Source organism: Kryptolebias marmoratus, linkage group LG4 (genome assembly GCF_001649575.2).
Source record: "Kryptolebias marmoratus isolate JLee-2015 linkage group LG4, ASM164957v2, whole genome shotgun sequence".
NCBI classification, from domain to species: Eukaryota; Metazoa; Chordata; class Actinopteri; order Cyprinodontiformes; family Rivulidae; genus Kryptolebias; species Kryptolebias marmoratus.
The window spans coordinates 2,786,215-2,805,923 of NC_051433.1; the positions used below are offsets into that span (position 1 = coordinate 2,786,215).

The window sequence follows — 19,709 nt, forward strand, 5'->3', positions numbered from 1 at the left end:
TTTACTGTTTAATAATGTGTTACTGTCGCTGTGTGCACCCCCCCCCCCCCCAAAAAAAAAAAAAAAAAAAAAGTTGTGTAAATTTGTTGTGTAAGATTTTATTTTTCGTCAAGTAACCGGAAACTAGTCTTGAAAGCAGTTCCGGTTTGTCGTCGAAGGGTTTCTTCAAAATAAGGTTTTGATGTGAGGATTGTTTGATTTGCATTTAAATATCAGCTGGAAGAAAGTATGTATCTGTCTATCTGTGACAAAAAGAAATATTTCAGAAACAAAGTGAGTTTAAAAATTTATGAGGCGAGTTAAGGTTTTATCAGTCAATGAAAATCGCACATTTGTTCCCAAATTTGGGGTTTGGACCTCATTGTTGGTCACAAAACACTAAGTTAATAAATAAAGAGTAGTCAAAAAAATAAAAAAAAAGTAAAATAGTTGTCATGATGTCTTTTGTTTAATTGGCTTAAATATGTTCAAATGCTTTAACTACCATCTCAGAATGGGGTACTTTAGGTAGTAATTTCACATGTTTGCACAATTATGCAGCCCGTTCACCAGGTGTATTGATTTTCCTAAAATAACAAGTGGTTTTATTTTGACACTTTTAAGGTCTCTCGTTTCGTCGCCCAAGTGTTTTATTTTGAAGGCTCAGGCCGGAAACAGTCGAGGGTCCTGTTTTAACGCTCGCGACTCCTCCAGCGAAAGAAGAGAACCGCAGCAAAGATGGCGGCGCTTCGAGTCGTGGCTCTCTCTGGGAGTGGAAGATCTCTCCTCGGCGCGGGGAAAACCCTCCGGACTCCCAGGGTGAGGCGAATTAACGGCCCGGCGGGGAGCCGCTCCGGCGGCCGCTCCGTTTGTTTGTAACGGTTCGGTAAAAATGTCTCCGAACGTCCTAACATTAGCTCGGCTGCTAGCGGCGGACCGAGACAAGGTCACTTGTCTTTGTGCTCCTTTCAGGCTGTCGTTAAGCTCCGTGCCTGAAGCTTCGTGGAGGTTTTTTACGGTCGTGACTTGAAGGGATCGACACCGTGTCTGTTCCGGCCGATATAGTAACTAGTTAACTAGTAAAGCTAGTCGTCGCCGAGGTTAACCAGTCAGCTAGCCCGGTGTCACATGCAGAGCTCGCACTAAGCGCCTTTTCTCTCCTAAACTAAACATGCTGGAAAGCAGAACATGACCCAGATGTGATCGAACATGGTTCATTTTAGAGACTTGGGTCAGGCTTTGTTTCTGGGCAGCAGGACTCGGAGGTTGCCTGTAGCATTTAAGCTAACTTGTTAGCATCACAGGGGCTGAACTGGGACTTCCGGTGAGATCTTGGCTTGTTTTGTTGTTTGAGTTTATCTCTAAACAGAACAGCTGTCACTGTAGTTTCAGGCTTTATTTATTGGTGTCTGGATCCTGGGAACACATCTGCATCTGTGCACATAAATCATCACAGCTAAGGTATAAATTAAAGCTATAAATGAAGCTGTTTGCGTCTGAAAGACCAGATTATGGGATTCATCCTTCCCATAATCAGCTCCAACTCGTTTTATTCTTTTAGTAAGTACGTTTCTAAGGAGTTTGGGGTTTGGGCTGTTTGTGGTTCCTCCTGCCTGGTTATAAAAACACCAACAAAGGGCAGTTTCATAAGAGTCGGATGTGGTCCTATTTTTAGCCTTTTAAACCCAAACAAACACTGATTTCCTTTCTGTTCTTCACAGGGCAGTATGTCATTTGCCAACCTGTCCAGTAGGAAGAAGGTCGCCCTGACGACCCTCGGCGTGGTCACGGCGGGCGGCGCGGGGCTCGCCCTGATGCTCCACCAGGCCGTTAAAGCCTCAGATCTGGAGCTTCACCCGCCTACCTACCCCTGGAGCCACAACGGACCTCTGTCTGCTCTGGACCATGCCAGGTATGACGGACGGACTCGCACCTTCTCACGCTGGACCGTTATCTGACGGCACTGAAACGCACATTTAGAGTTTAAAAAAAAAAAAAGCTTCACCTGAAGATTGAGCTACAAACTCTTCAGCATTCACTCTCAGATTTGGAGGCGTTTTTGTTTGGATTAAACGTTCATTTTCGTCTGTGTATAGATCGTTTTAGGGTGTTTAAAGAGTGAGATTTATTAATTTGACAGCTCTTTGTAGTTTGTACACCCCAAAGAAAAGTGTAATTATTTGTTATTGTTTAAAAAAAGGACAATAATTAGAAATATAGCTGTCATAAACAGCCACTTTACATTCTCTTAATTCAGTACTTGAGCAATACATGTTTGTTGCTTTTGTTCCTCTCTTGAAAATAAGCTTTTAGGTTTGTTTGTTTTCAGCTCGGCTAAAGATTTTACTATAACCGCTTGTCATTAATAGAAGGTGCCCTCATCCTGAAAAGTTATGATTTCTGGGTTATTTCATGTATTTCTGTCCTCACTACAAACCGTGCAGTTAAATAATGTTTGATTAAAGGCTGCCTCTTTGCTGAGGATACACTGGGGCTACCCTACTGAGGGACAAATTAAGGATTATTTTATAATTATTACAGCTGCAGCATTTAGGAGGCACGACAAGAAGAGAGCGCGCTCCGTAAGCTAAATACGGAAGAATCTGTTTACTTCTATTTGTTTTTTTTCCCCTCTGAATTTTCAGTTGAGCGTCTTGAGTCACAGCAGTTGTGGAATATGAGCCGTGTTGTTTTCGTCTGTTCCCTGCAGTATTCGCCGTGGTTACCAGGTGTATAGGCAGGTGTGTGCAGCCTGCCACAGTATGGAGTACCTGGCCTTCAGAAACCTGGTGGGGGTGACGCACACAGCGGAGGAAATTAAGGCCTTGGCTGAAGAGGTGAGGCCATCCACACCTGTTTTCATACCGCCTCCTGTTTTTGATCTTTAGGTGTTTGTGCCTTATTTGGTCAGTAGGTGGCGCCACCTGACCGCGTCTGCTGTTACATTCAGAGCGTTTCAAACTCACTTCAGTTTTTCTTTGTTTAGTTTGAGGTGGTGGATGGTCCCGATGAGAATGGCGAGATGTTCACGCGGCCAGGAAAGCCTTCAGACTACTTCCCGAAGCCGTACCCCAACCCCGAGGCAGCCCGCGCCGCCAACATGGGCGCTCTACCTCCTGACCTCAGCTACATCGTCAGTGCCAGGTGGCTCCAGAAACACAGAACACACCGAGAATAAAACTCAAACTTTTCCATCCGAATCGACTAAACTCTTTCTCCCCTGCTGCCCTGCAGACACGGCGGCGAGGACTACGTTTTCAGCCTGTTGACTGGTTATTGCGAGCCGCCCGCAGGCGTCTCCCTGAGGGAAGGACTCTACTACAACCCCTACTTCCCCGGTCAGGCCATCGCCATGGCTCCGCCCATCTACAACGAGATTCTGGAGTTTGATGATGGTAAGGGAAGCAGAGGCGATCTGCCGCCGTGATGCAGAGGAGAAGCTTTAACCGAGCGTCTCTGTTGCCGTAGGAACCCCCGCCACCATGAGTCAGGTAGCTAAAGACGTTTGTACTTTCCTGAGATGGGCCGCCGAACCGGAGCACGACCAACGCAAACGGATGGGATTGAAGGTAAATTAAAGGTTATTAACAAACACGATTCAGTCAGTTATTCAGGAAGTTTAGTTTGTTCCACATCAGCTGATAAACATTAAGTCACACAAACATTTCTGCTTTTCAACTTGCAACAGTTTCTGTCTGCATCAGAAATGATCAAATAACCACAAAGCTCCCTTTTTGTAATAACTTTAGGAAACTCTTAGTTATATTAAAGGCACATTATGAACTGTAGATGATGAGATATTTAAAGTTTTCAGTTTTGTTTTTTTTTTTCACTATTTTTTGACAGTTTTTTAGCCCATCTAAGCCTCTAAAAAGCTCTTTTTTTTATCCCCAGTCCTCTTCTAATTAACCTAATTAAGTGCAAAATGTGCCCAGACTTCGGTTGTAATAATTCACTCCAACGTTCAGATTGCAGGCGCAGCAGATCGGGTGGAAGCGAACGTTCTCGGGTTAATATTTCTTCTTTTTTACCCTTCAGTTCCTCATGGGCTGCGCCATCGTCCTTCCTTTGTTTAACTACATGAAGAGGCACAGGTGGTCGGTGCTGAAGAGCAGTAAGATCGTCTACCGGCCTCCCAAGTAAAGGACAACAAACGCACCCCTGACCTGCGCCTCGAGCTGAGGAGGCTGCGTTCAATGACCCCACAGTTCTCCGTTCAGGAGGAACTCACACGCCTTCCTGCGAGCTGTAGATCTCAGCCTAAACGTGTTCATTTCAAAGGAAAATGCCTTTTTATTTGCTGGCATCTTAGATTTAACTTTTATCTGAAAGCTTCTGTTTCAGGTTTGTTCGGGGATCTGTGGTGTTCTTGAACGCACCGTCCTCGGCCGTTCACATCTCCACATCTGGTCCGGGTCACTTTGTCACAGCTGACTGATAAGTTTATTGATTAGCTTATCTTTGTAAGATACGGTCCGGCCGTAAAGATGCTGAGAAATGATTGGGTCTGGAAGTTTGTGACATTCTGAGTTCATGTAAATTCCTTCACTGTCCTCTCTACGAAGCGAAACATCAACTTCTGTTTTACTGTGTAAAATAAATTATCTTAAAGGAACCAGTTGGTGTGGCAGCATTGTTCCTAACAGCTGAGGTTCTTACAGAACACTCCATCAACTAAAGAAAATACTTCAACTTTGTGGACAAGTTAAAGTTTGTTTTATCAAACTGAACCAAACAGGAAACAGATTTATTTTATTTTCCGTTGTTCGTAAAAACAGAATCAGATAAATTAGTTTGTATCCTTTCATTAAAGAAGGAAAAACCAACAAAGGTCTCTGAAATAACAGGAAACTGTGTCCACAGGGACATCAGTCAGGTGGACAGGTAGTCACAGGGCTGTTTGGGATCAGGGTGTGTCCCCCACTGAACATGGAGGACAGGAAGCTGAGGACAGAGTTGTCTCAGGAGCAGCAGGTTGAAGGTAAAGACTTTCAGCTGGACGTCCCTGAGACTACAGAAGGTCCACAGGACTGGAGACAACCTGCCTGGACGAGAGGACAACTGAAGAGACGGATCATAGGTGAACTCCGAGGTCAAAGGTCATCAGTGTCAGCTGTTTGAGACAAAGTGGACTGAATGGAAGACGGCTGAGGAGGACACCAGGTCATGAATACAGACTGAGAGTCCACAGAGCTTCTGGGACAATGTCCTTTGGACAGACGAGACAAAACTGGAGCTTTTGGACAACAAGTCCCATCACCTCTGTGTCCACAGATCCAAACATGAGACAAAGACCAGAACCCTGAACCTACAGGGGGACACGGAGGAGGCCCGGTTCTGAAGACTATCAAGGCTTCCTGGAGCCAGATGTGCTGCTCAGAGTCAGGAAGCTCGGTCTCAGTCTCAGCTCATGGGTCCAAACACCAAGAACGGGTCAGAACCGAACATCGGACCGTTCTGAAGAGGCCTTCTGGGTCCTGATCCAAATCCTGCTGAACATCTGGAGAAGGAAGCCTTCAGACCTGAGACAGCTGGAGCAGCTCAGGAGGAGTGGACCAGGACACCTGAGGACACCTGTGGACACCTGAGGACAGGTGCAGAAACCAGCTGATTGGCTGAAAAGGCTCCAAACTGGCCTTCAGGTGTTTCTCATATTTTCCTTGAGTTTCAGTTTCTGCTCTTGGATTCGCTTGTAGATTCTCATCAGAACTTGATTCAGGTTTTTGGAATTCAGGAAGTGGTTTTAAAAATAAACGGGTGATCTGAGCAGCGATGGGAAAAGGGAAAACCGAGCTCCGACCTGGCGTGAACCAGGCGTGGTCATCGCTCCGAGGACAGAAGGTTCTACTGAATTCCATCAGAATCATTAGATTTTTATCATTTTAGAAAGAATTAGCTCGAATCGTGACTAAAGCAGCAGTTTTTACAGCTCTTCACCCACTTATGCAAATCTAAAACTTGTGGTTCTAGTTTATTTAAATAAATCACATGAAGACGTTTTCAGGATTTATCTCCAAGCCTGGGATCCTGTTGATGAGATCGAAGCATCTTCAGGTTCTTGAATCAGAGCTCTGGTCAGAGAGACTATTAATGTGAAATTAAATCCATGTTTTAGTTTGGATTCTTCGTGTTTCCTCGCCTCGTGGAGCGAGCCGCCATCACAGCTATTTTTAGACCCCAGTCCTGTTTTTATTTGGCAACTTTTAGATTATTTTCTTATTTAATCAACTAAATTCTTCCAGGATGGTTCATTAAATGTGGTATATAAAATAAACTGAACACATATCTGGTTGGTAATTGATCGTATTAAATGGTGGAAACAAATTAATGTAAACTTTGATTTGTTTATTTATTTACCACCTTTCACAGACATATAAATCCCAGCTTCACAGTAAAATACATTAACAGACAGGAAGTTTACTACACAATAAAAGCTTTCTGCTACAAAGATACAGGAACCAGGAAGTGTTCGCAGAAAAACTCCCACATTCTTCCATAAACAGGTCAGAGGTTTTATATTTAGAGTCTGGAACATCGTGGGCCACACCCCGGAATGCATATCGCCCGCCGCCGTCCGGTCCAACCTTCACTGGGGACTCTCAGCTACTACCACGTCTGCGTTGGCGACCATCTTGAATTAGATCGACCCGTTTCCTGAAAGTTTCAGTGCAACTTCTGCAGCGGTTTCGGTCTCACCAGCCACCAGAACCAAATCTTAGGCCAGTGTCTGTGGCAGCCATCTTGAATCGGGTCGATTTCAAAAGGTTTATGGGTTCTGGATTCGTCCAGTTTTCCATGAGCCACACGCCCTTTTTTTAAAATGTCTGGAATGTTACAGAGTCAGGAAATCGAAGTGATCTGTCTCTAATGTGTCCTTGTCTTCTGAGCTGTGAGGACGGTGCTATAAATTAATAAAAAATACCTCCTAAGCTGCCATTTTGTGTCATCAGTTGACAGATTCCTTATGGGACGAGAACCTGATACAGGAGTGAAAGTAAATCGACATCGTCACAGTTTTTTATAAAGTTTTATTTGATAAATACAGGAAACATCAGATGTCTGAGCCTGAGTCTAGAAGGTTTTATTGGTTGACCAATCAGTTGTTTTACACAACTATACATTTGACTTGCATCGGACATAAAGAGTTTTTATCATCATGGTGGCGTCTACGAGCCTTTGGGAGCTCGTTGGGATGGATGTCTCTGTCTATGTGTGGGACGACTTCAGGACCAAGTTGGCTGGGATCACCTTCATGGGGGACAAGCTGACGGTGTTGAAGTACGGAAACAGCTTCTCGGTGAAGGTGTGAGTGAAGGTGTGAAGGTGTGTGTTGGTGTCCAGGTCAAAGAACAGCAGCTTTCCTCTGCTGCAGTCCAGATAAACTCGGATCTTCTGCAGCTTCTTGATGGGGGACAGAGCCGTGGACGGATCGGATTGGGAGCGTGCGATGTATTTACCGTCCACGCATCCTATTCTCCACAAGGAGGACGGATGCTTCCCCTTCCTCCTGACGCTCTCTGAAGCGACCCCCACGAACCAGTCTGTGCTGTCCCCGACGTCCACGTCCCAGCTGTGGCTGTCTGAGTGGAAGCCCTCTGAGCCCAGGACGATGCGGAAACAGTCGAACCTCTCCGGGTTGTCGGGGACGTTCTGCTTCTGTCCACACCTCACCGTCGTCAGGTCGCTGGACACGATGAGCTCCTCGTTTGCGCTGTTTGGGTCCAGGACCACGGGGGTGTAGGAGACCAGGTGCTTCATCTTGGTCCAGATGTTGAAGGTCAGGTTGCCCAGGTGTTTGGCCACGTCGATCAGCGGGTTATCAGGCAGGGGGTGGATGAACTCGGCATCTTTACTTCTTATCGTGTCCTCCGGGTTTGGAAGGGTTTCTGAAAGAGCTGCGATCTGTTTACTCAGGCTGTAAATCTTGGCCTTCAGCGTCTGACTCTTCTTCTTCTCCTCGTCCCTCAGGGCGCTGATCCTGAGCTGCTCTTCCTTGTGGAGAAACGTGCGAAGCCTCTTGAACTGCTCCCTGATGCGGCCCTCGGTGAGCTGGGCCTGGACCTGAATGTGTTCGGCGGCGCTCTCACAGTCCTCCTTCGCTTCTCTGAGGAGCTTCAGCTTCAGGAGACCCGTCTGCTTGTCGATGGGTCTGAATCTGTGTCCGGCGTGAGCATCTGAACACTGGCAGATGAGGCACGCCGGCTGCTGGTGATCCAGACAGAAGAGTTTGAGCTCCTCGTCGTGAAGACCGCACAGCGGTGCCGCTCTCCCCTCTCCGCTCTGCAGGACTTCACACTGGTTTCGTAAAACCTTGTTGGCGGGAGGGTCCCTCGTGGGAGAGACGTTCTTACAAATCGGACACTGCAGCAGTCTTTTCCCGTTCCACCAGTTCTTCAGGCAGGATCTGCAGTAGCTGTGGCTGCAGGACAACTGAACTGGATCCTGGAAGACGTCATAGCAGATGGGACAACAGAGATCCCTGTCCATCACTGCCAAAATGAATTCACCTGTTGGTGAAAACACAGAGCAGGCAGAGGGTCCGTCACGGTGACGTCACACTCCTGGAAACGTTCGTCGTTTGGTGTCAAACTTACCTTCAGGGTGGAGGAAAGCGCTCCGGCTGTTATCTCTCAGAGGATCTTCTCTGAATTGAATGGGAACTGTGAGCGTTCGTGTTTTTAAACAAGGAAGAAGGACGGGATTCCTGGCAAACCTCAGGTGCCTCGTTAAAGGGGCGGAGCTTCACTTACCTTGCTGTGAGTTATGTAATATTCTGAGCCTTCATTTGCATGTTCACGGCTGTAATTAGGAGCTAAAACAAGCACTTCACCTCAGCGTTTGACCTTATTTTACAGCTGTTTTATTTCTCGGTCGCCCTGAGTTGACTCTTGGCACCATTTTGTTCAAGCTCCACCTGAATTAGGAATAAAAGTCATCGTTTCCCCGTATTTCCTGTATAATTACACAGAGATGGTTCAGCGGAGGATGAAAGACTCAGATATGATTTGTTTTCTTCTTCTCTGCATCCAGATTCGCTGTTCTCACCACAGATCACATCTGCAAACATCCTCGTCCACAGGGAGGGATTCCAAGGACTTCTCTCTCCTGCTGCACATCCTGGTCCAGCCTGCCAGTGGAGACAAGTCCCTCTGTCCCTCCTTAGTGTCCAGCCTCCTGTCCAACTACTTCCCTCTTTGTCCTACGTTGCATTTCTTTATATTCCTGTTTGTCCCATTTCTTCCTTCCTGCACTTCTCTATTCCACCACCAGGTGTCCTTATCATCTTGTCTCTGTCCAGATGACACCAACTCTACCTGTCCCTCTAATCCACAGGTGTCTCCTGCATGTTTTAGACGTGTTCTTGCTTTAAATGGATGACTCGTAGACGAGCTCCTGGAGAACCTGATGATTCGGTGAGGAGGTGATTAAACCATTTGAATCAGGTGTGTTGGAGCAGAAACACCTTAAACCTCCAGGACAGCTGAGCCTCGAGGCCTGGAGTTTGACTCCCTCTGATCTAATAACGGTTGCTGTTGTAGCCCAATCACCTGGAAGCTCCTTCTTACCACCCGGAGCCTTTAACAGCTCCTCTCTGAACTCCTCACAGCATTCTTCTCTGCTCTTACTCTTCTCCTCTTCATCACCATCTGATGCTGTCTTTTCACAACCTTACAGCCCACCACCTCCCTCAGGTTTCCACACAGGATGGAGTCTACCTGTGTCCTCCTATAGCTCACCCTGTGTTCCTCCCTCTTTTTGGAAAAAGATGATTTCCATCCACCTTCATCTGTCCTTCCTGGTTCCTTTCCTGGACACCAAACCTTCCCATCACCTCCTCGTCTCCTCTGTCTCCTTCACCAACACGTCCACTCAGATCCGCTCCGATCCGCTCCGATCGACTCTCTCCTCCCTGGGAATACTCTCCATGACTTTATCCAGATCCTTTCATTTATTATTTAGTTAATTCAATTCATTATTAGCAGGAACTGATGCTAAAAATAAAAACTTTTCCTCACAAGGAACAGTGATGAGGTGGGAAACCACCAAAAGACAAAGAAGAATACCACAGATTCACTTGTGTTCCTCTTCATTTAGCCTTCAGGCTTTCCTTTTTTTAGTCTTCACAGGATTTAGAAACAGGTTTGTTGGGTTAAACTCTTGTGATTTATCAATCACGATGCCAGACTAAATATAGAAACAGAAAACCTTCGCCTCGGTTACTTCAGGTCTCTCAGTCGAAACCTGCGTGAGTTTAAATCTTCCTGCTGAGGATCTGCGTCTTTATTCCTCCGCTTTAAAACCACGAGGCAGTTCAGAAGCAAAGATGCTGAGGATAAAATACATTTTATAAAGAATGTTACATTTGGCCTGTTGGACTCCTGGTTTGCTCTTTCAGGTAAAACTTCTTAAAGGCCGCCTCTCGATGCTCGACTCTTCATTCTTCAGATTCTTCTCAGGGGATTTCTGTAATTCCTTGTTGTCACTTCGTAGACTGCAGGCCGTACGAAACGCCGCGGGAACGATCAGAACGCATCCTGTTCTGTCACTCCCTGCAGTTTTATCGCCATGTTTGAAATGTTTTTTCCTTAAAAGCCTTAAAGGCATCACCTTTGTTCAGGTCCACAAATCAACCCGTCATTCCGTCTGTCTTTTATTTTATTTCCTGATTGGTGGGAAAGCTCATCTTAGTGCTGAAAACCTTTTCATTCTCACTGATTTTAATTCCTAGTTGAAGAGAATGTGGGCTTTTATTGTGAAAGTAGCATTTTGAGGGTTGATGCAGAGATAACACAGAAAACGTTTATTTTTTTTACGTTGAGATAGATGACTTTGTGCTTTTTCTGCAAACTATCAGCTAAAAGCACTTTTTAACTCTTTCTAACTGCAGAAGATGCAGTTTGCTCATGAATTTCTACAGTTCAGGTTAAATAATAGTAAAGATTTATTACAGGTTTCTGTGAAACAAAGTGTGGGTGATTTCCAGCGACACGCAAATGTTTCAGTCGAAAACATGTTAACGTTAACCTCTTCTTTTTTTTCAACAATCTTAAGTCCTCAAACATCCAAACACAGAAAGTTTTGAGCCTTTTATGGTTCCCAAAGTGAGACTTGTGGAGTTTAAATATCAGTTCTCAGGGTCAGAGGAGCGCCGTCGGCTCGCCCAGTGGCTGCTGCAGAAATTTGACAAAAAAAAACACAAACTAACTCGCTTGTGTCCACATTTTAGACATTAGGGAAATTAAATATTACAAGAATTTGTTCTGTTACTTCTTGTGGAACTAACCTGGATATAATAGTTGTAAAAGCAGCCAAAGTTTAACAGGGTTAAGGCTTCTTCTCAGTGTGCTGTAAGTTCAAAGGTCATCTCACAAAGCAGGGGTCGTAAAGTTCTGATCACAGTTTGGCTGAAAGTGTGCAGCACATCTCTCCGCCCTGCAAACATCGAGTGAAACTCGTTAAAGTGACACCGAGAAGCGTAGATGGAACATTTGTTGGAACGCTGCCTGAAAGATAAGGAGGTGTGAAGACAGACGAGCTGGATGTCTGAGATTAAAGAAAAACAAAATTTCCAAATCTGGTTTTGCCACCTAAGCTTTGAGGATTGACATGTTGGTTTATTCCCGCAACATCACTTGTGTTAATAAGAATATAGTCTGACAACACTCAGGGAATCTGTCTTTTACAGGATTTCTTTCAAATAGTGCTTTTCTACGTTGGTAAAACCAGATTTAATTTCCTCAATGTTGCAAACAGCTTCATAAAGACTAATTCAAAAAACCACAAGACATCCTTTAATATTTACATGTTTTATAGCTTAATGGTTTTATTTATAGAAGAAGCAGTGATAAAACAAACAAAAACAAAACGTGAAATAAAATAAATTTGTGATAAGCTCAGTTTATTTTCTGCTCTGATGGTTTTCTTGTCTCTGCCTCATGCTCGGTGAGCTTCTAAGCTTCCATGGATAAGTCTTTGAATTAAACAGCTTTCAGTGCCAAACTGTGAAAGTAGATTATACTTCCTGTTTTGTTTGGGATGAAAAAGAGAAGATAAAAAGTTTATACACCAGTTGTTTTGTTTTATGATAATTATATTCTTTTATTTGATGGTAGCAGCTCATTTAAAAAAGAAAAGCCAAAAACTAGAAAAGTTTGAGTAATAATATTAATAATAAAAACGTTTTAGATCAATATTGGAACAAATATTTGACAAAATGCTTTTATTAATTAAACAAGAGTGCTACAGAGTGCGTTAGCATCTATTTTTTAGCTGCTTGACGAAGTTTTATTATATTATTGTGGCAAATTTTGATCGTGCTTCGTGTTCCGCTTTGTGACATTATTTTGAAAGTCCAAACCGGATGTGTCACGCTCTCTGTCGTCCGGCTTCTTCCGTGCGGAGCGGAAAATGTCTCGTCATGTCAGTTTCGATGAATCAGCGGCCTGGTTCGTCCTGAGGCGTCTGGACGAAAACGGTTCGTTGGTTTTAAAATCATAATTCTATTTATTTTTATTGTCTTTTAAAGAATGACGTCAGTAACGGACAGTAACGGCTCTGTGCGTCCGTTTCCATGGCAACAGCTTCTGTAACCCTTTGCGGGCTGAACGGAGGGGAGCATCTTCTGCCTCATAAAGCTGCTTTTTTCTTGGAAAAATCAGATTTTATATCAGATCAGCTTAAATCAGCAAACATATATGAGAAAACAACAACCCCTGTCCCTCCTGGCCTCTCTGAATTAACTTTATTCATCTGAATATATTCGTTTTTAACTGTAATTCAACAATTTTCCAGATTTTAAACATTAAAAATCCCTTTTCAGGCTGATTATTCGGAAATAATTCAGTTTTCTCTGCTTTAAGGCTTCATATTAACTTCAGCTGCGGGGAAATACTGAAAGCAAACAGAAAGTTTTTACCTGTCAGAGTTCAATTATCCTCTAAAAAACAAACTAAAGTACATTATTATCATTTATGCTCTATTTAAAATACATCAGTTTGAAACTGCACATCTCCCAAGTCAGATATAACAATAACAATGGGATAAATGTCTAATAAAACTATAAAACTTGACTTTAAAATAGTAAAACAATCAATATCTGCTTTAAGAAATATGTTTTATATTTAATGTTAATGAAAGACTTCTTGATATTTTTCTTCTTTAGTTTTTAATATTTCAGGCTAAATTTTCTGTAGGGCTTTTATTATCTCATCAAATAAATAAACTGTATTTAGCTCAGTATTGTACTTTAAGTACTGTGAAGTTTTGTGGTATTTTACTTTATTTGTTTGTTTTTAAGCCACTATAAGATACAACTGTTAAATTATTAAACCTTTTAGCTCCTATTTAAATTAATTTCACAGATGTAAGGTGGTAAAAGCACCTTTAAACGTCTCTAATTTGAAACAAATGAGCCCAAAGTGAAAGCAGATGTGTGTATTTAAACACTCCTTTCACTTTTTTCCTGTAAATCCTCTGATTTATCATTAATCCACAGATGAATTTAAACCAACACTCCCGTTTTTAGCCGAGGAAACGGTTTGAAAACAACGTCTATGAGTCCAAAACAGTTAAACAAAACTGACAAACTGTTAAACAGGAAATGCTGCTTTCGTATAAATCGTCAAATTTGTCTCGTTATGAAGCGTTTTCTTCTCGCCCTGACTCGTTAAATAATCTGGATTTCCTGCAGACGAGCGAGTGTTGGCTCTTCGACGAGTTTCCATCCCCTCAGCTGCTGAGGTCAGCGTCGTCGCAGAGGTGGGCTTATATTATATTTAAGTTTATGATTTAAGACAAGTTCCCTCCCAGCGAAAGGTGAGTCGTTGCAGGTGTCCACTCCTGCAGGTAACTGGGTTTTTATTTTTAACCTTCAGTCATCGGGTCACGGTGATCGTTGCCAAACTGATCTCAGCTGAAGCAAATTAAAATTACTGAGTAATTACTGAGCGTGGCTGGGTTTGTTCAGGGTTTGTTCAGGGTTTGTTCAGGGTCGACGGCTGCTCTCGTTCACCTGGTCTCTTTATTTTTTGTGCCTCCTCTAAGATGATCGCCCACGCCTTCGGGCTGAGCTCCCTGGGAGTCGTTCTGAAGGTAAACACATCGTTTAATGACTTCTCCGTCACCGAACAGAAGCTGAGAGTCTGTGGTGTGTGTGCAGATCAGGAACCATCGTGGTCGTCTGATCCCTCTGAACAGCTCCATTCCTGCTAACAGCAAACACAGGTGATGCTTCATAAACTCCCCGCCGCCGACATACGACCTGAACTGAGCACCCGCCTGATCCGCGTTCATCTTCTCTCTTCACAGGCCTCATGTGCTCGAAGTAACCCGGTTCTTCCAACACCGTGAGAACAAACTCGCTCTTTGTTTGACAGAAAAGTTCAACATTTCAGGAAACAAACTAAAAAAAAATGAACTTAACGTGTTCTTGTCGTGGTTTGACACAAGAAAAGGCAGATACAGCATGCCTTTCTGCCTCTTCCTGCACAGAAATGTGTTTATTTTAAAGATAATTTACTTTTTAAAACAAAAAAGTACTCGTGAGAAGTTCTTTACTTGGGCAGATCGGTGGGTTTACTCCACGTGATGAGCTGCACCAAGAAAAAGGTGATATTTTGCTAACAGGTTGTTGATTTTGCTGCAGTGCATCCGAAGCCCAGAACCGTCCCCGTGGCGGTGATCAATAGCAGCATGAAGACCCGACTGCAGGCTGTCGACCACAGGGTGAGGACCTGATGCCTTCAGGCGTTAAAGGGTTAAAGTCTCTGTATTCACGGCCTGCGCCTCGGTCTTCCTGCAGGTCCAGAGGCTGGACGACCTGCTGCCTCAGGTCAAACTGCAGCACGACGACAGACTGACGCAGGTATCTGAGCTGCAGCAAAGCGGCGTCTCTGAAAACGTCAGCGAAGGTTCACGCTGCGTCTTCGTCTCGTTTCAGGAGCTCCGGAGCCTCGACCTGAAGCTAAAGTTTCTTTATCGGAGAATGGAGGCAAGTTCTTCCTGATGAAAACGGTGCGACGGGCTCCAGATGATGGAGCTTCTTTCAGTCCTGACGCTCTGTTTCTGCTGCAGGTGGCAGATTCCCACAGCTGGAAGGGGATGCTGAGCAGAGCTCCTCTGTGGTAAACCAGATGTTGTGTTTCTGATCAGAACCGGGGCAGCCGACATGTAGCCGTCCTCCTGGAGCGACGGATCAAATACTGTTTGTCTGCTGGCTGGGAAATGCTGCATAATAATTAATATCATCATTTTCAGTCATTTACAACGAGCTGCATCTGCTCAGGGGTCCGAAGAGTCTGCCAGAGCTGATAATATAATAATAATAATAATAATGTTTGTGAAGCCTCACAGCAGTCCAGCTTGACGTTTATTATAAATAATGATAAAAACTCTGGAGGACAATAAACATCTGGGAAATGAGTTGCTTTAAAATTAATTCATGCCCTGGTTCTTTGTTCCTCCTTTAACTGACTCCACGGTTATTTAACCTGGCCAAATCAGGCCCGTGGGCCACCATTTGATGATCCCTGATTTACAAGGTACTGACGTTCTGCCATGACTGTTTGTTCCCAGAAAGTGTTTAAGAGATTTTAGTCAATTTTACCTCCAATAAATCAAAAATATTTATGATTCTGCAAGCAAAGCAGCTGCAGGTTTGTCTGTTTCTCGGCTCATTTCTCTCAGTGACGTGTTTGAAATGCCTCCTGTCAAAGAAGAAGGAAGCTGTTGGATCAGCTGTTCCCGGCAGGGCAGCTCGATGACATAACTGTGGGCCGATCAGAAACGTAAGTCAAAACGCTCAAAAGGGACGATTAAACTTTCTAAAATCATCCGTAGGTCGTTAGAATTGATCCGTAACCTTTCAGAATGAGACAACCCTTTCAGAACCGTGAGCGCTGTCCTGCTGGAGACATTTTAGACCTTTCAGAGCAGATTATCAGTCATCTTCTGACAGTTTCAGACAAGTCACCGCTTGTCCTTGGACACGAATAAAAGACGTCCCCCGGGGACGGTTGGATATGAGACTGAGGCCATGTTGGCGAGCAGCATTCATGAAGTTTGTGTTCCTCATTCCTGCTGTCATACCTTCAAATCTTTTTACCTCCCAGCATGAGTGGCACTTTAATCGTCCCGGCTGTAAAAATAGACCCAGTGACACATTTATTACCCCACCCAGGCGTCTCACAACCTGTCCCATGACCTGTCTCAGGACCCGTCTCACCTACTAGTCTCATGACATTCATCACCTTAAGGGTAGTATTCTTGGAGGAATGTGCTTGTGATCACTCGATCCTGAGTTCAGTCATTCTGTGTATTTTAGAAAACGAGTCGCCGCCGATCAGGACGAACACGCCACGAACACGCCACAGAATCAAAAAAAACGAACTTGTGCCAAAGTTGCGAGGTAAAAAACTGGAAAAGTTCTGAAGTGGACCTGTTTGAGTAATGAGCTTAAATTTATCCCTGATTCTCTGAACAGAGATCCCTCTGACCGCTGCCTGCAGCAGATAAGGTGATAAATATTAAATATTCCAGGTAACTCACTCTGAGGAGGTGATTAGAGTCCATTCATGGCTGCAGAAAGGGAATCGGGTTAAAGAGGCAGATTATGACATTCAGAGAGAACGATCGTTAAGAAATATCTTCTGACGTGACCTAATTGTGGCGTTGGCTTGGAGCCTCACAGCGTTTTGTTTTCTTTACAGTAATTATGTGGTTATGACACAAGTTATGTAACCATAAACTGGTCTATTTACCAGCTCTGTTTGGCAGTTTTAAAGTTTTAAAATTGTGATTTTTCGTTATTAGTTTTCTGCTGCCTCGTCAGCCATTTGTCTTTGTTTCCTTTTATAATAAATTAGTTAAATTCTGCAAAATTAAGTCTGCACGCTGGGTTTATTTCCCTCAATCCTGACACCGTTTTGTTGTTTTAACAATAATTAATCCAAGTGGAATACACGAGAAACACCAGCTTTGTGCTTTTTGGTGTTTTCCCAATGATCAACACCTCGATCCTATTTCTAATGAGCTGCAGTTTTCCATTTAAATGTTATTTCCTGCTATGACTTTAGTCTGTAAGCAGCTCTTTTCCGTGCGTGACAATAAAGCCATCGTGCAGCATGTCACAGATGCCTTATAAACTCTGCAAAGTTTCCCCGAGTCACACCCGTCAGGAAACACAATCACTGAAATAAACCTCCTGGAACAAACCTGAACTTCTTCCAGCACATTAAAAATAAGAAAAACAAAACATTCAGAGGTCTTTGTTGTTAGCAGCCTGACAGATTTCTTATTAAGGATGCATAAAAACAAAAACGGTAAAACTAAATGATATTAGATTTAATAAAATGGAATTAGCTTATAGGAACAGGACAAATATCTGAGTTCTATGTGCTGGTTTAGTAACAGAAACAGAAGAATTTGGATTTTATTTTGAGGTAAAGCGTTAAACTGCTTTAGTGATTTTTAAAAAATCAGGTGAAGTTTGTTTTTCTCCTTCGTCTGAAGTTAATTGGCTGTTTGTGAGGTGACTCAGATTCAGCCTGGTTTAATGTAACACAGACATAAAACAAAAGAGCCCCTGAATTATAGGAGGAGATAAACAAATAAGGGATTATTTGAATATTTGGAGTATAAATCATTGCAGTCAAAGTAAAGTTTTGACAGCTTCGGCTTGCATTACCTCACAGAAGCTCCACCTCATCTGTGACGCTTCTGTGGGTTTTACCAGAAACCAAGTCCTTCCTTGTTGACGACACAAAACCAGCCGCTCAGCTCACCTTCAGGTCAAACGGAGAAGCTATCTGGAACGGAGCGTCCTCCTGCAGGCTCTGAAGCGTGAAGACGATGTCGCGGACACCAGATGACCTCTGCTGCCCAATCTGCCGGGACATCTACAGCGACCCTGTCATCCTGTCCTGCAGCCACAGCTACTGCAAGCGCTGCCTGCACGACTGGTGGGACGGGAAGACGTTGCTGGAGTGCCCCGTCTGTAAGAAAAGGTTGCGCACAAAGAATCCCCCCTGCAACCTGGCTTTGAAAAAGCTCTGCGAGTTGATTCGACAGAATAAAAGGCTGGTGGTTCCGGAAGAGCCCGAGAGTTTCTGCAGCCTGCACGCGGAGAGGTTTGAGTTCTTCTGCGAGGACCATCAGGAGCCGGTGTGTCTCATCTGTAAGCTGTCGGACGCACACAGCGGACACAAGTTCAGACCCATCGATGCAGGCCAGCTGAAAACGGAGCTGAGAAAACTCCTGAGGCCCCTGCAGGAGAAGCTGAAGCTCCTCAGCGCCGTCAAAGAGGACTGCGAGGGCACTGCCAAACACAACGAGATCCAGGCCCAGCAAGCCGAGGGCTGCATCAAGGAGCAGTTCAAGAGGCTCTACAGGTTTCTCCACAAGGAAGAGGAGCTCCGGATCAACGCCCTGAGGGAGGAGAAGAGGAAGAAGAGCCAGCTGCTGCGGGAGAAGATCGATGCTGTGAGCAGGCAGATCGCCGTTCTTTCAAACACAATTCAAGACACAGAAGAAATCATAAAACTCGAAGACGCCTCGTTCCTGCTGGACTTCGGTTCTGCTTCGAACAAGCTCCAACACCACCCCCTGCCTGATAACCCTCAGCCCCCCTCCGGAGCGCTGATCGACGTGGCCAAACACCTGGGCAACCTGACCTTCAACATCTGGACCAAGATGAAGCACCTGGTCTCCTACACCCCCGTGGTCCTGGACCCAAACAGCGCAAACGAGGAGCTCATCGTGTCCAGCGACCTGACGACGGTGAGGTGTGGACAGAAGCAGAACGTCCCCGACAACCCGGAGAGGTTCGACTGTTTCCGCATCGTCCTGGGCTCAGAGGGCTTCCACTCAGACAGCCACAGCTGGGACGTGGACGTCGGGGACAGCACAGACTGGTTCGTGGGGGTCGCTTCAGAGAGCGTCAGGAGGAAGGGGAAGCATCCGTCCTCCTTGTGGAGAATAGGATGCGTGGACGGTAAATACATCGCACGCTCCCAATCCGATCCGTCCACGGCTCTGTCCCCCATCAAGAAGCTGCAGAAGATCCGAGTTTATCTGGACTGCAGCAGAGGAAAGCTGCTGTTCTTTGACCTGGACACCAACACACACCTTCACACCTTCACTCACACCTTCACCGAGAAGCTGTTTCCGTACTTCAACACCGTCAGCTTGTCCCCCATGAAGGTGATCCCTGAGAGCGTGGTCCTCAGCCCGCTTCCCAAATAGACAGAGTCCAGTGTCCATCAGACCCAGACCCAAAGGACTGAAGGATCCTCAGAGTCCGGCATAAAAACTCCATCAACTCTTTACTAAGACAAGAGGAAAGATAAGTAAAATGAGAAACTGGATTTAACTGCTGCTGTTGGACTGGAAAAAGTATTAAACCTATGAAAATATGAACTGTAACCATTATTTAGCTAATCAGCGTCAGTCTGTAAATGAAAAATGTGATTAATTTATTAGTTGGAAGTGTTTATCAGTAATGTCTCATCAAATAAATCATGTCCTATTACGAGTGTTAAACATGTATCCTATAACTGCGTGTAAAACTGTGACCATCAATAAAAAAAAGTGTAAAACTTTGTGTCCGGTTTGATAAAAGTTCTTTTAATGAGGGGTTACAAACAGGAGACAGGTGAGGGGTAACAAACAGGAGACAGGTGTGGGGTTACAAACAGGAGACAGGTGTGGGGTTACAAACAGGAGACAGGTGAGGG

The 19,709-nt window shown here is 44.6% G+C and overlaps 4 protein-coding genes across 5 annotated transcripts; 3 read left to right on the forward strand and 1 right to left on the reverse strand.

The window, feature by feature from the left end:
* The first annotated feature begins 644 nt into the window (after window positions 1–644).
* Window positions 645–4,594, forward strand: LOC108246279 (cytochrome c1, heme protein, mitochondrial). Its single transcript, XM_017433742.3, has 7 exons — window positions 645–798; window positions 1,701–1,891; window positions 2,690–2,816; window positions 2,966–3,123; window positions 3,214–3,374; window positions 3,448–3,548; window positions 4,018–4,594. Exons 1-7 carry the CDS (start codon window positions 718–720, stop codon window positions 4,120–4,122), a joined length of 924 nt encoding a protein of 307 aa, XP_017289231.1. The 5' UTR covers window positions 645–717; the 3' UTR covers window positions 4,123–4,594.
* Window positions 4,595–6,989: 2,395 nt separating this feature from the next.
* LOC108246290 (nuclear factor 7, ovary) lies at window positions 6,990–8,699 on the reverse strand. Its single transcript, XM_025009996.2, has 2 exons — window positions 8,574–8,699; window positions 6,990–8,486 (listed from the first exon to the last, which is right to left on the reverse strand). The coding sequence occupies exon 2, from the start codon at window positions 8,464–8,466 to the stop codon at window positions 7,186–7,188; it is 1,281 nt and encodes a 426-aa protein (XP_024865764.2). The 5' UTR covers window positions 8,467–8,486; window positions 8,574–8,699; the 3' UTR covers window positions 6,990–7,185.
* A 983-nt stretch (window positions 8,700–9,682) lies between these two features.
* Window positions 9,683–17,049, forward strand: si:zfos-1056e6.1 (uncharacterized protein LOC107988029 homolog). 2 transcript variants are annotated; one of them, XM_037975562.1, is made up of 9 exons: window positions 9,683–10,375; window positions 13,670–13,737; window positions 14,023–14,070; window positions 14,138–14,202; window positions 14,287–14,324; window positions 14,624–14,703; window positions 14,780–14,842; window positions 14,918–14,968; window positions 15,052–17,049. In XM_037975562.1, the coding sequence occupies exons 3-9, from the start codon at window positions 14,023–14,025 to the stop codon at window positions 15,103–15,105; spliced, it is 399 nt and encodes a 132-aa protein (XP_037831490.1). In that variant the 5' UTR covers window positions 9,683–10,375; window positions 13,670–13,737; the 3' UTR covers window positions 15,106–17,049. The 2 variants fall into 2 exon arrangements, with proteins under 2 accessions (XP_037831490.1, XP_037831489.1); XM_037975561.1 differs by lacking the exon at window positions 9,683–10,375 and adding an exon at window positions 12,242–12,454.
* Window positions 17,050–17,723: 674 nt separating this feature from the next.
* On the forward strand, window positions 17,724–19,576 carry LOC108246286 (nuclear factor 7, ovary). The gene has a single exon (XM_017433750.3). The coding sequence runs from the start codon at window positions 17,827–17,829 to the stop codon at window positions 19,216–19,218; it is 1,392 nt and encodes a 463-aa protein (XP_017289239.1). The 5' UTR covers window positions 17,724–17,826; the 3' UTR covers window positions 19,219–19,576.
* The last annotated feature ends 133 nt before the right edge of the window (window positions 19,577–19,709 follow it).